This window comes from Tupaia chinensis, unplaced genomic scaffold (assembly GCF_000334495.1).
Source record: "Tupaia chinensis unplaced genomic scaffold, TupChi_1.0 Scaffold000226_1, whole genome shotgun sequence".
Taxonomy (NCBI): Eukaryota; Metazoa; Chordata; class Mammalia; order Scandentia; family Tupaiidae; genus Tupaia; species Tupaia belangeri.
The window spans coordinates 5,524,376-5,537,996 of record NW_006159701.1 but is presented as its reverse complement, the minus strand read 5'-3'; the positions used below and the strand labels follow the sequence as shown (position 1 = coordinate 5,537,996).

The window sequence follows — 13,621 nt, the reverse complement described above, 5'->3', positions numbered from 1 at the left end:
TTCATGATGGACATGTGGGGAAATGCAATGCTTTGTCCTCCACTTGCTCCTTTGAGGACAGGGTGGTGGAAGGAAGGAGGCTAGAACCCCTGAGTGTCCGTGTATTTGGATTACCCTCTTCTCAGTTTGCACCCTAAACCCTGGAACTGATCCTTATTCTCCTCCTCACAGCTGGGGAAGAAGATCGAGACCATTGTGATGATATTTGACTGTGAGGGCCTGGGGCTGAAGCACTTCTGGAAACCTCTGGTGGAAGTGTACCAGGAGGTGAGATGAAGGCCTGTAGGCACCTTGCTTTAAAGATCAGCTTGGGCTGTTGTGACCCTGTTGCTCACTCAGAGCCAAGATTTAGTAAAAAGTCATTGCCTTCCTGGACCGCATCATGACGACTTACATCCCCAAAAACCTAACAAAGATCCCACTGAACAGGTCTCATGCACATTTGTACTGAGACCATAGGGACCAGCTTCTGCCAAACCCTCCCTGGTCCTGTCACTCCTAGCTCGGAGACTGTGCAAGTCAGTTCACCTCCCTCTGCTACAGAATAGGGATAGTGACGAGGGTACAGCAGTGAGTCATTACAGAGTGTACACACAGTGATTGGCCAATAGTGAACATTTACTAAACAGTAGGCATTATTACTATCACAATACTATCGTATTCACTCTACAAATGACAACTCTCAGGCCTGCCAATAGTGTGGTAGTTCAGGCAGCTGGATCCCACATGGCAGACTGTTCTGTTCCAATGGCTTGAAAAACACCATGCACCTATGTGTGCATGCCCAAAATCTCAAGAGGAGATTGGAGGAGAAAGGATTGCGTTGTGGCCATCCCCCCACAGAAGGGTGATTTCTCACTTTCTCTTTCTCTGGCAAGTGCATACACCAAATAGGAAAAAAAATTTTAATTAAATGATTATTATTATTAGGGTGTAGTTATAATAGTCCTAAGTGAGAAGGTCCCCTTCAGGGGCCAGTGGAGGTGATGACAAAGAGGAAAAGGCTCCATGGGTCTCTGATACTTCCAGGCAGGAGAGAAAAGGAGATGGGGATAGGAGAAGGTAAGGCATGAGCTCTGAAGGTGTCATTCTTGGTTCCACAGTTCTTTGGCCTCCTTGAAGAGAATTACCCGGAGACTCTGAAGTTCATGCTCATTGTGAAAGGTACATGACAAGTGACTTCATTTATCTGTGTTTCTGCTTCCTCGTCTGCACTCTGAGGAAGATGACAGTGCCTTTGTCCCAGGGTTTTTATGAGACAAGCTGGTTGCTTGGGTGCATGCCAATAACTTAGAGTGCCCAGCACAAAACAAGTGCTCAATAAATGGCAACTCTCTGGTTGGCCTTACTGCAAGAGCTTTTCCTTCCCGCTCTCGTCTCCTCTCTATAATTACCTCCCCATGCCTAGATCAGCTCTGGCACTAGCAACTGGTGCAGATAATCTTGTCTTTTCTGTTTGCCACTTTCTGGGGACCTCCAGTTGTCTTATATGTGTGTTCATTCTGTGTTTTCTGGCCAAGTCATCTATTTGAAGGTAAGGGCCCAGATTCTCCACTTTTGTTGTATGCCTCACAGGCCTGGTTCCAGTAGACTCTCAATAGGTATTTGGGTGCTTGTTGTTTGCATGGGTGGGTAGATTGAAGAATGTATTGTATGATTAATGGTTGGTTGGTTGGTTGGTTGGTCAATTAGTTGGTTAATTGGTTGTCCGCTTAAGTGGCAGTGGTTGCCTGGCTAGTCAATTGACTGTTAGTTGGTTGGAGAGTTGACTAATTTTTACCTTGGTTAACTGATTGACTGGTTGGTTTCATTTGGTTGATTGATTGTTTGGATGACTGGTTGGCAGGTTGATTAGTTTGATTGGTTGTTTGACTGAATCTTGGGTGACTGACTGGCTGGTTATTTGGATGTTCTACTGGCTGGCTAAATAATCGACTGGCTAGAGAGAGCAGTTGGTTGGGCAATTAGCTTGTTACTCAGTTGACTGATTAGTTTGCTGTTTGACTGGTTTACTAGGGGTCTTTTTTACTATATTCAGAGGATGGGGTGATTGGATGGCTTGTTAGAAAGTGAATTAGTTGATTGCTGGCCATTGACTTTGATCAGTTGGATAGTTGGTTGGCCATTTGGTAGATTGGCTGGTTTATTGGTTGGCTGAATGCGGACTGATGAGGAAGTTCAATGGCTGGCTTGTTTGTTGATTACATGGGTGGTCGATAGATTGGATGATTGTTTAGTTTGTTGGCAAGTTGGATGGTTTGTTGGGTGTAGGGCACTGGAACTGGCCAGGATTAATCACGACTGCTCTGTAGTGCTGGGTGTGATGGTGATGGCGACAGTGACCCAATGGAATTCTTTTCTTCCCATTATCCTTTCTTGTCTCTCTCTCCAGCTACCAAACTGTTCCCTGTGGGCTACAACCTCATGAAACCCTTCCTGAGTGAGGACACTCGCAGGAAAATTGTAGTGCTGGGAAGTAAGTAGTTTCAGCTCCACTCTCTGAGGTCTTGGCCCTGATGGCTTGCAAAACATGCTAGATTCACGTGCATGCCCCAAATCCTGGTGAGATGGAGAAATAGAAGAAAGAAATTGTGTCATGGCCATGCCCCACTGAGGTATACTTTCTCTCTCTCTCTCCTCTTTCTCTCTCGTAATTAGAAAGAAAGAAAGAAAGAAAGAAAGAAAGAAAGAAAGAAAGAAAGACGAAAGAAAGAAAGAAAGAAAGAAAGAAAGAAAGAAAGAAAGAAAGAAAGAAAGAAAGAGAAAGAAAGAAAGAAAGAAAGAAAGAAAGAAAGAAAGAAAGAAAGAAAGAAAGAAAGAGAAAAACTGAGGATTTGGATGTATGGAGGAGAGGTCTTACAAATCCTCATTTTTCTCTCCCTGATACCCAAGCACTCACCACTACCCAGTTCCCCTGGGCTGGGCAGCTCTGTGGATCACAATGCTACTTGGTTTGAGGGGCCCATGCACCTATCTTCCAAGCCCACCAAATCCTAGGCCAGTTTGGGTTGCTGCCACGCTCTGGGCCCCGAGTCCGAGGCCTTTGCCCCACTTGGCATCCCATAGGCTCTGTGTATTCAACCGGCATGCCAGGCATTGTGGACCCTGCTCTTATCCCACTGGAGAAAAGGAATACCCCATAGCCATGAGTGTTCACTTGGATTAGACACAAGGGGGGCTATAGCAACACCCCAGGACCCAGAACCCAGCCTTACCTGGGGCACAAAGAATAGTAATGGGCATTATGGCTCATGATTAAATGGGGGCAAGGAGAGTACCCCCAAAGACTCAGGGCTCTCAATCCCCCACCAAGAAGGCTGACAGGTATACCACTTACTCCCTGAGTAACCCCAAGAAAGTTCTTGATCTCACTGGGCTTTGAAGTCTCCTTCAGGAGGCTGGCAGGTGGCATAATGGTTGGGGGTGCTGTACTCTTACATGGCTGATGACAGCAGTTCAAGTCTTGGACCTGGTGGCTTGCTTTCTCACTTTCTCTCTCTCTCTAGTCAAATTAAAAAATAATAATATTAAACAAAATAATTATTAAAAAAATTAAGTCTCTAAAATAAAATACATTTAAAGAGAGAGAGAAAGAAAAAGGAAATAGCAACAAAAAAAGGGGGGGAAATTTATTGGGTCTTTGGGAAAGTCATGACAATTTTTTTTTTTTGTAGAGGTTTTCGCTATAGGGCGCGTGTGCTCGCCAGACAGACAGAGACAAAGAGACAGAAAGCGAGAAATCACTCCCCAGAGGGGATGGTCACACTGCAATCCCTTCTCCTCCATTCTCCTCTCGGGATCTTGGGCACGCACGCACACGTGCCCGGCGTGAGTTTTAAGCCACTGGGTCCGGGACGCGAATCACGGTCGACTACGTGGGAGTCCAGCGGCATAGCCATTACGCTAACTGCTGGTTCCCATGACAAATTTTTCTATGCAAAAATGCATCATGACTTTCCTGATAGCTCAATCTATTGTTTTAACATTGGAACTATTAGGTCTTTGAGGAAATTGTGGAGTATTTTTCTACCCAAAAATATCCTGACTTTTCTGACGACTCCATCATTGTGGAATTCATTTTCTGTACATCAATTAATTACTGTCATTGAATAAGTAACTTTTCTCTTTAAAAAAAAAAATTAAGTCTTCTTTGGACAATTAGCTCTCAGTTTTGTTATTCCTGCCTGGGAGAACTTGAAGAATGTGCAAACACATCAGCTGAGGGAAAACACAGGTTTCCATAGCAGCATGAGGCTGAGAAAGACACTTTCTACAGCCTGAAGGCGGGAGGTGGGGGGAGTGGCTTTGGCAGCTCGGCTTCTGTGGGGCCTCTTCATGAAGGTCATCCTGGTGGGTGGGGAGGCTGATGGTCCCCTCCATCTTAATACTCACCCTTCAATCCCCCTGCTCCAGATAACTGGAAGGAAGGCTTGCTCAAACTCATCAGTCCTGAGGAACTGCCTGCCCAGTTTGGGGGGACCCTGACTGACCCAGATGGAAACCCCAAATGTTTAACCAAGGTATGAACAGCCCTGCCCAGGGCAGGGCAGGCTTGGAGAATAGAACTGGGGCCCCCTCCCAGCCCCTCGCTCATTGTACACCTCTCTGTAGAGAGCCGCCTGTGAACTGAGGTTAGACAGTCCCAGCCCTGGCCCTCTGGGGCTCTCAGCCCTACAGGCAAATGAGAAATAAGGGGGTTTTGATCCAGAGGAATGAGCTGGAAGGGAAAAGTCCCAGGGGGAGTCCTGGCCCAGGCAAGTCAGGGAAGGGTCTGGTGGAACTGGGGAGGGTTCAGGGTGAGCAGGTAATTCTAGGAGGTGGTGAAAGGGTCTCAGGCGAAAGAAGTGACATCAGCCCTGGCAGGAGAGGCAGCAAGCCCACCCCACCCTCTGTCTGCAGATCAACTACGGTGGGGAGATCCCCAAATCCATGTATGTGCGGGACCAGGTGAAGACTCAGTACGAGCACTCGGTGCAGATCAGCCGTGGCTCCTCGCACCAGGTGGAGTATGAGATCCTGTTTCCGGGCTGCGTCCTCAGGTAAGGAAAAGCCATGGTCTCAGCCCTGGCTGCACCCTAACCATCCGGGACCCAGCAGTCTCCACAGCAACGTGTCTCTTTCAGGTGGCAGTTCTCCTCTGACAATGCAGACATCGGCTTTGGGGTGTTCCTGAAGACCAAGATGGGGGAGCGGCAGCGGGCGGGGGAGATGACGGAGGTGCTGCCTAGCCAGCGTTACAACGCCCACATGGTGCCCGAGGACGGGAGCCTCACCTGCACAGAGGCCGGTGTCTGTAAGTCCACTTCGACAGGCCCACAGTTTAGAGAGGCATGAGGGGCAGTGACTCTCCACCCTGACCAGGGACATGCCACCCGGGCAACCGCATAATCCAGGGCCAAAGTCTGACCAATCTGGGAAGAACCGTGGGCTGCTCACCTAGGAGCCAGGAGGTACAACCCCACCTCTTTGGGGTGCTCAGAAGGAGGCAAAGGGTGTGCAACAGGCCTGGTCCAGCACCCCCCCATCACTCAAGGGGCATGGAGAGTCCCTGACGTTCCCAGCTCACACCTCCAACATGCGAGAGTCCAGCTGTGGAGACAATGGATTGCAATGATCATTGTTCCCATTGCCAGTCGGTGCCATAGATCCAGACCTGGGCACATGCCAGGAGAAAGTCAGAGTGTTTTATAGGCTCTGCATCGGGGTGGCAGCTCCCACGGGGAGAGGAGAAGATGTGGTGGGAACATAGCTGGGCTTGGCATGCAAAGCAGGTGGGAACACCGCCTGTCCTTCCCCAGAGCTGGGGCAGGGGTGCAGAAAGTGTGGAACCAAGCTTAACTGTCCATATGTGCATCTGTCCCTCAGATGTCCTGCGCTTTGACAACACCTATAGCTTCGTCCACGCCAAGAAGGTCAGCTTCACAGTGGAGGTGCTGCTGCCAGACGAGGGCATGCAGAAATACGACAAGGAGCTCACCCCTGTCTAGGTGGCTCTCTTGCTTCTCAGAGACCCTTGACTTTCTGCTTTCTCTATATATATCCTACCCTCCCTCCCCCAAATCGATCAGTAGTCCTCTGACTCTGCGACATTAGTAACTACAGAAATAGCTGCCCGGGAGGAGATTCATCTGCTGTGGTCAGATCAGGAAAGGTATGAGAGGCACAGCCTTGGAGGGTACCGAAGTTGCAGAAGAGGAAGGAGGGTAAAGGCAAGAGATGAGTGTCATTGAATGACAAAAAAATTAGGAAACCGAGTCTCCTAGCCATCGTGCTCAGCTATCCTAAGGCATTTGTGTGAGCTTGACCTCCCTTCCCTATCAGCTGTGAGCAGCTTGGATTGGAGACATGTTTGAATTCTTTTTCCTCCCACCCCCTGTTTAATAGAAGCTCAGTGGGTATTGTGGACTTGAATGGAGGATAGAAAGAAGCAGGCGATCCGTGAATGTGCGTGACAAGGAGGAACCGCTAGGGGTGGGTTTCAGCACCTTGGACAGGGGCGGAGGGATGGTGGCCAGGACTCCAACCGGATTTCCGGCACTGGCTTCCTCGGTGGGGCTCCAGCCACAGAGGACAAGCCCCTCTCTCTGATAGGCGATCCCTAGATGGGGCTTTTTCTGATGCGGGGCGCTCCGTTTCCCCCGTCCCTCCTTCCCACCTTCACCCCTTCCAGTGAAATTTTACCTTATATTTAAGCAATTAAAGGGAGTCATGACCAGCCCCAGCCAATGCCTGGCGTATTAATAAGCCCCACTACCACTTGACGAGCGCTCTGTCCTGGGGCCACACACCTTACGAGCTTAGAGCATTTCACTCTCGAGCTATCTCATGACCATTTTAGGATGAGCAAACTGAGGCTCAGAGAGAGGAAGCCACCAGCCCAGTATTATGAAGCTGAGGTGACAGGTCTAGAACCCAGGGCTGTTTTGTTTTTTCTTTGTTTTCAAGAGGTTAACTGCTCCATAATACCATCCTCTAAGACCCTACTTCTACCAAGGAAGAGAGCAGCAACAACTTGTCTTAGGTCTTCCCAGGAAGTGTCCTGGCGTCATCCTCTCCAGTCCCTGTTTGTGGCTGGAGGAGGTGGCAGCCCCACAGGGCGTCTGGAGCCATGGAGAGCCATCATGCTTAAGCAGCTCATCTAACAAGGCTCACAGCAGAGCGGGCAGGGGCTGGGGATGCCAAGCTCAGCATCCTCTCCACTGCTCACGGAGCACCTGTGAAAATCCCTGACACCCCCCACGCCCGTGGATGACTGGGGGAGAGGCCAGGGTTCCCATTTCCTTCCCAGTCTCCTGCTCTGAGTTAAGGATGTGAAAACGCTGGCTTGATCCCAGGTCCTGACATGGCTCTTGCAAGGAGGAGGCAGATTCTACCAGAGAAGGGATGAATGGGAGCCAAGGGACATGGCTGATGCTGGGAGAGTCTCCTTGGCGGCGAGCTGAGGGTCATACCCACTGGGTGTGAGCTCACCCACTGACCACAAGGTCTGACTCTGAGTCTAATCTGGTACCTGTGCAGGGTCTCCTCTGCCTTTTATAGATGGGAAACTGAGCTCCCAAAGGCACCGGTGTTTCTTCGAGCCCATGGAGATGGAGGGGGCAGAAACCGGCTGGAGCTAAGGCTGCTCGCCTTACCTTTTCCCCCGCCGCCTGCTTTCTGAGCCGGGGGTAGTGGGGGGCAGGGGGCAGGAATGGAAGAGCAAGTGAGAGATGTCAAGTTTAGAAGAAAAAAAAAAGGCATATTTAGGCACACTTAAGATTTATTGGTTGTTTATCTGAGATTAAAATTTAATGAAGGGGCCAGGCAGTGACAGTGGTAATTTGGCACTCTGCGAGATTGACCCACATGGAAAGGTTCCAGGTTCAAATCTGAAGACCTCCCTGAGGATGCCAGACAAATGTGTGACATGATCTGGGGCTGGCCGAAGCTGGAGGTGGGCTGTGGTGTCCAGACCCTGTTCGGGGTGTTGTCTGTCTGTCTGTCTCTCTCACTCATGGAAGAAATAAACTTTTTTAAAAAGTGATCTTAAAATGTAACTGAGCATCCCTTATTTTACCTGGCAACCCTGCAAGTCAGGGACGAGGGAGATGAGGAAGGAGGAAGGAAAGATGGGGGTGGATTCACCCTCTTGGAAGATGGCAGAAGCACCTGCAATTCAGTTCAAGCCCACAATGGGATCCTTGAGAGAGGACGGCTCCGTGTCAGTGGTGCAGAGTTGGGGGACAGGGTGGTGTCACCCTCACGCCCATATTGCAGTAGGGTCACAGGGCGAGGGTGGGGCTCTGGGGACTAAGGATGCCATGAGCAGTGTTGGATACTGTCATTCGTCAGAGCACGCCGTTATGGAAGCGGGGGTGGAGCGTGGGGGCCAGATGGTTACCAGGAGGCAGAGAGAGCACGTGGAGTGGAAGGTCAGAGCTGGAGCAAAGATCCAAAGGCACCCCTCGGGTCCACTCCAGGGCATAGTGGTACTGTGCTGCTCAAGAGCTGGGTCTCACATGGTGACTCAGTTCGAGTCCCTGGCCCGGCAGCCTGAAACACACTGGGCACATTCCCGAGTGCCCAAGAGTTGATGGGCTGGAGGGCCAAAGGGACTGTGGCATGACCAGACCGTGTGGAGGGTGCCCCTCTCTCTCTCCGTTTCACTTTCACATACATGCTCATGTGCTCATAAATAGAAAGAAAAAAAGGTGGTTAGGGTGACTGGATCCCATATGGCTAACAGCGTGGTTCGAGTCCCAGACCCAGCAGCTTGAAAACCACACTGGGCACGTGTGTGGGCATACCCAAAGTCCCAAGAGGAGAAGGAGGAGGAGGGATTGCAGCATGGCCATACCTCCCTGGAGGCGATTTCTCACTTTCTCTCTCTCTCTCTCACTCTCTTTCTCTGTCTTGCAAGAACACACACTCTATAGCAAAAAAAATTAAAAATAAAATAAAATAAATAAAATAAAATGAAGTCATATTCTCTCCCCTGAGGAAGTGATAACCGTGGCACCTGTTGCATGGACGGACACATTGGGATGTGCTTCCCCCTGGTGGCTATTCTGAGCATTGCATGGAGTGATGCTCTGGGACTCTTAACAGGATGTCCTGGGACAAAGGCCACAAAGCCTCAGGGTGGGAAAAGTCGTCTCCTCCCCTGACCCCAACCCCAGCAGGGACCTGCCCATCTCCTCACACTGGGGGATAGGATGTCTCATCACGCCCGCTTCTGCCACCTCCTCTCTGCTGGACCTCTCCGCACTGGTTTCTCTACTCAGCAAATGGTGAAGATACGCTCGCGCACACAGCCAATGGTCACTGAGGATCACCCTCCTGTCCCCTGCCCAGGAAAGGGGCAGCTGGAGTGAGGGCTGCCCACCTCACAGGGCTGGCGTGTTGGGAGGAGGCAGCCCACCCCTGTGGATGCCAAGCAAAGTGGGTTTGTGTAGTCGGGAGCCCCAAATCAGTAAGAGCTTGCCCATAAACTTTACCGATTCTGAAGAACACACCCAGAGGGCCAGCAGGGAAAGACGGGAGTTTTATTAACTAGCAGGAAATGGCCCTGGCTGCGCTGCTGACTGCCCTGTGGTGAGTGATCTGTACTGTCAGGGAGCACAGGCTTAAGTCAGGGACGTTAAGATCAAAGTGTACAGGAGCCAGCAGGTGGCATGGTAATTAAGGCACTGGACTCCCACATGGTCAAACATGGTTCGAGTCCCAGACCTGGTGGCTTGAAACTCACACTGGGCGTGTGTGTGTGCCCAAAATCTCAGGAGAGAAGGGATTACAGCATGGCCACCCCTCTGGGGCCTTCTCACTGTCTCTCTGTCTCTCTCTAGGAGCACATGCACCCTATGGCAAAAACCTAAAAAAAAAAAAAAGAAAAAGAAAAAACAACAACAACAAAGCATACATAAATCGAGCAAAAGATCCTTGCAGGCTCCTGGCCCCAAGACAGGGGTCTGCAGTTCAGGAATCGCAACCAAAGGTTAGCTTACGCATTAACAGGACTGGCGGGGTGTGCAGGTAAGGTTGGGTCTCTGGTCTTCAGGTGTTGCACCTCCCTGGAACCGCCAGGTGGGAGTCCAGAGCCCTTAACCACCACACCACCCACCTTCCCCCTTAAATACCTTTTAAATTTTCTTGGCTTGTTTTTAGTTTTGTTATAGGGTTTGCCAGAAAGACAGAGGGAAAGTGAGAAATCCTCCTCCGGGGGGATGGCCACACCACAGTCCTTTCTCCTCCGGTCTCCTTTTGAGATTTGGGGTATGCACACACACGTGCCCGGGGTGTTTCTCCAGCCACCAGGCCCAGGACTTAAAACTGCACGGTCAGCCCCTTGGGATTCAGCACCTTGACCTCCACGTCACCTCTGGCCCCTGTCTGTACACTTTTTGAGCCCAGTGTATTGCGGGCTCCACACGTGGCCTCCACTCCACCGAGGAGGCTCGCAGGCCCCCTGGATCCTGGCCAGTGAGTTCCCTGCACGGGAGACCGGTCCTTCTCTTCCGCGGGGAGAGCCCGGGGTTGCGTATTCCTCATCTCCCCAGCAGGGGGAGCCATCGCGCAACACATCCCACACGCAATGGAGGCGCGGCCTCTGGCTGGGTGTCGGCTCTAACACCGGCACCTGCACCTCCACCTCCACCTCGGGTTTCTGGTCAGGTAGGCCCTGGAATCCCTTTTCCTCTAGCAGCTGTTTTCACAGGCCCACAGAAGCCATGTTAGGTCGTTTGTCTATTTTAGAGGGGACTCCTCCAGCCTTTATTCAATCTACCCCTACCTGTTTGCACGTGACCTTGGTGGGTTCTGCAGCCCCATTGCTTTCTCTGTGGCTCCCTAATGTCCCTCACCCTCGGGGCTCCCCTTTTCCCTGGAGTAGTTCCCGTTTCCTCTGGGTCAGCAGCTGCTGGGGTGGCCCTGTGTGTGTGATCGCCCACCCTGCCGGGAGGACCGAAGTCAGGGTGCATCACCTGAGGAGGGAGCTGACTTCATCCCCAGGTGAATTTCCTTCCATCCGCCCCCTTGAAGGGATTCGCATAAAAGCCCTGGGCATTCCCAGCTCATGGGTAAACTGCAGTTCCTCCATGGTACTCCACGCAGGGCCCGAGGAGGCGAAGTCCTTGGTTACACACGCCAGGGTATGTCTGCTAAGGTTTAGCGCCTCCGGTCTTTTGATGTGACTTAGGGGGTGCACACCCCTCTGCAGCTCCTGGCCTGAGCTAATTCTGTGAAGTGAAGGGTCAGATGTTTATGGGGTCCAGCTGCAGCTTGCAGCAAGGTCTCAAGCGAGACAGGACAATGAGGGACAGAAGGAAGCGTGGTCACCTGGAACAATGGTGTGTTGGCCAGTATTTAACCACCTGCTCCCTGGATGGGGGGCGGGGGGGCTAGGCAGGGCCCAGTGCTTGACCAATAGCTGACTGTGGCAGGAGCCATCTGAGCTGCTCTAAATTTCTAGGTGGGGCACCTTAGACCAGGTTGGCAAAAATTTCATTGTCTTGGGACCAGCATCTTACAGTGATGTTGGATCTGTTCATTCAGCCTTGCCACCTACATTGATTAAGAGAAGCTACAACATAGTTTTAAAACTATACTATTTAACAAACCGATCTAAACCTCTGTAGTATGTTAAATGATTAACATTATTACACTTTCACAATTTAACCCTGTTACATTGTGTCCCATGAGCAAACATTTCCTCTCTTAAGATTTCTCACTACAGGTTGCATTCTTGTAACCATTGTCCAAAACAAGTGGCTTAAGTTTCTTCTTCTAAGCAAACAGATTTGTTTATGACCTTATTGGTTACAATAATTACAGATGACACTAGTTTCAGAAGTTACAAGTATCAGTTCATCTTAAGTATGAAAAAAAAGAGGGGCAGCAGGTGGCATAGTGGTTAAGGCGTTGGACCCTCACGTCTGATCACTGTTAGAGTCACGCCAGCAGCTTGAAAACGACACAGGGCACATGTGCATTCATGTCCAAAATCCCAAGAGGAAAATGGAAAAGAAGGGATTGCAGCATGGCCATCCCCCTGGAGGGTGATTTCTCACTTTTCCTCTCTCTGGCAAGCACATGTGCTCAATGGGAAAAAAAAGTAAGAAAAGTAAGGGGGGGGGGACCAGCAGTTAGCGTACTGGCTATGTCGCTGGACTCCCACGTAATCGACCGCGGTTCGAGTCACGGACCCAGTGGCTTAAACTCACGCCAGGCACGTGTGTGTGCGTGCCCAAGATCCCAAGAGGAGAATGAAGGAGAAGGGATTGCGGTGTGGTCATCCCCCCCAGGGGTGATTTCTTGCTTTATGTCTCTCTGTCTTTCTGGTGAGCGCATGTGCCCTATAGCAAAAACCTCTCCAAAAAAAAAAAAGAATTACATTCTGGGTTCTCGTCTGGTGACCTCCCTGAATGTGCCGGGTGCATGCGCGCCTGTGTCTCGGAGCTGGCTGGGGCTGGGGGAGACTGCGGGCTCTGCTGGAGGTGCCTATATCTCTCACTCATGGCAAAAATACATGAGCTTTTCTTTTCTTTAGTTTTGCTATAGGGTGTGTACCCTTGCCAGAGAGACAGAGAGGCAGAGAGAGGGAAAGCAAGAAATCACTCCTGCCTCCTCCCAACCCACCCCAGGAGGATGGTCACTCTGTAATCCCTTCTCCATCCTCCTCTCAGGATTTTGAGCATGCACACACATACGACCAGTGCGATTTTCAAGCCTCTGGATCTGGGACTCAAACCACGTGGTTGGCCATGTGGAATCCAGCACCTTAACCAACACCTGCTGGTCCAGTGAGTGAACTTTAAAATAAAAAGGAGGCGGGGATGAAAATCAGGGAGGAGTGGCCCCCTCAACACTCCCAGGCCCAAAAGCTCCCAGCGAGCTGTAAGGAGCAAGTTCCATCCATCCTCTGGGAGGTGAAACCTTGGGGGCCAGGGACAGCCTCCTGTGTCTGTCCTCCCCAGGATTCCTCATGTGAAGGCTGTCATCACCATTGTGGGCACCTGCAGGCTCAGGTGGTACCTGCCTTCCAGGCCCCCCTCCCAGAGTGGCCGGAGGCACCCACCACAGCCACCACGAAGGAGGCAGGAGCCCCGATGGTGGAACCCCAGGCATCTGCAGGAGTATGCTGCCATGGCCAGAGAGGTCTGCCTCCACTTCCGAGGGCCCAGCCCTGCTCCCCACCCCTGCAGACACAGAGAAGAAAAGTCAACTTCTTGAAGATTTATTGTGCCAGTGCCCGGCTTGGGGAGTCCTGCCTTGTAGCCAGACCCCAGCAGCCCGTGCACCAGGGATGGGCTGGCCGGGGCCATCCTGAGTACCCAGCACCTGCATTTCTGTCTGTCTCCCTGAGAATCTGCCGCTCCTCGTCCAGTCACAGTGCCCGGGAGGATCCAGCCGCGTGGCTGGGCGTCCTGGGTGCACAGCTTGCCGAGTGATCTGGGGCATTAACACTTCTGGTCCCCTCTGAGCCTCAGTCTTATCCTCCATGGGAGGATGCTGTTTTCTTGCCAAAAACCAGGGCAGGCCCGCCCCACTCAGTGAGGACTGGGGATTCCACAGAAGCAGACGGGGTTTGGGTTCCCCAGTCTGGAACTCATTGTAGCTGCTGTTCCTTGAGGTTGTCGTGGCCAAG

General features: G+C 51.3%; 1 protein-coding gene across 1 annotated transcript in view; it reads left to right on the top strand.

Annotated features, from left to right (window-relative positions):
• Positions 1-6,173, top strand: part of LOC102500963 (SEC14-like protein 3) — a 17,381-nt gene extending 11,208 nt beyond the window's left edge. Inside the window, exons 9-12 of the mRNA XM_006147922.2 lie at positions 4,414-4,520; positions 4,900-5,039; positions 5,124-5,293; positions 5,866-6,173. Coding sequence (XP_006147984.1) covers positions 4,414-4,520; positions 4,900-5,039; positions 5,124-5,293; positions 5,866-5,987 — 539 coding nt within the window. The 3' untranslated portion in view covers positions 5,988-6,173. The remainder of the gene's footprint in view (positions 1-4,413; positions 4,521-4,899; positions 5,040-5,123; positions 5,294-5,865) is intronic.
• Positions 6,174-13,621: the final 7,448 nt, after the last annotated feature.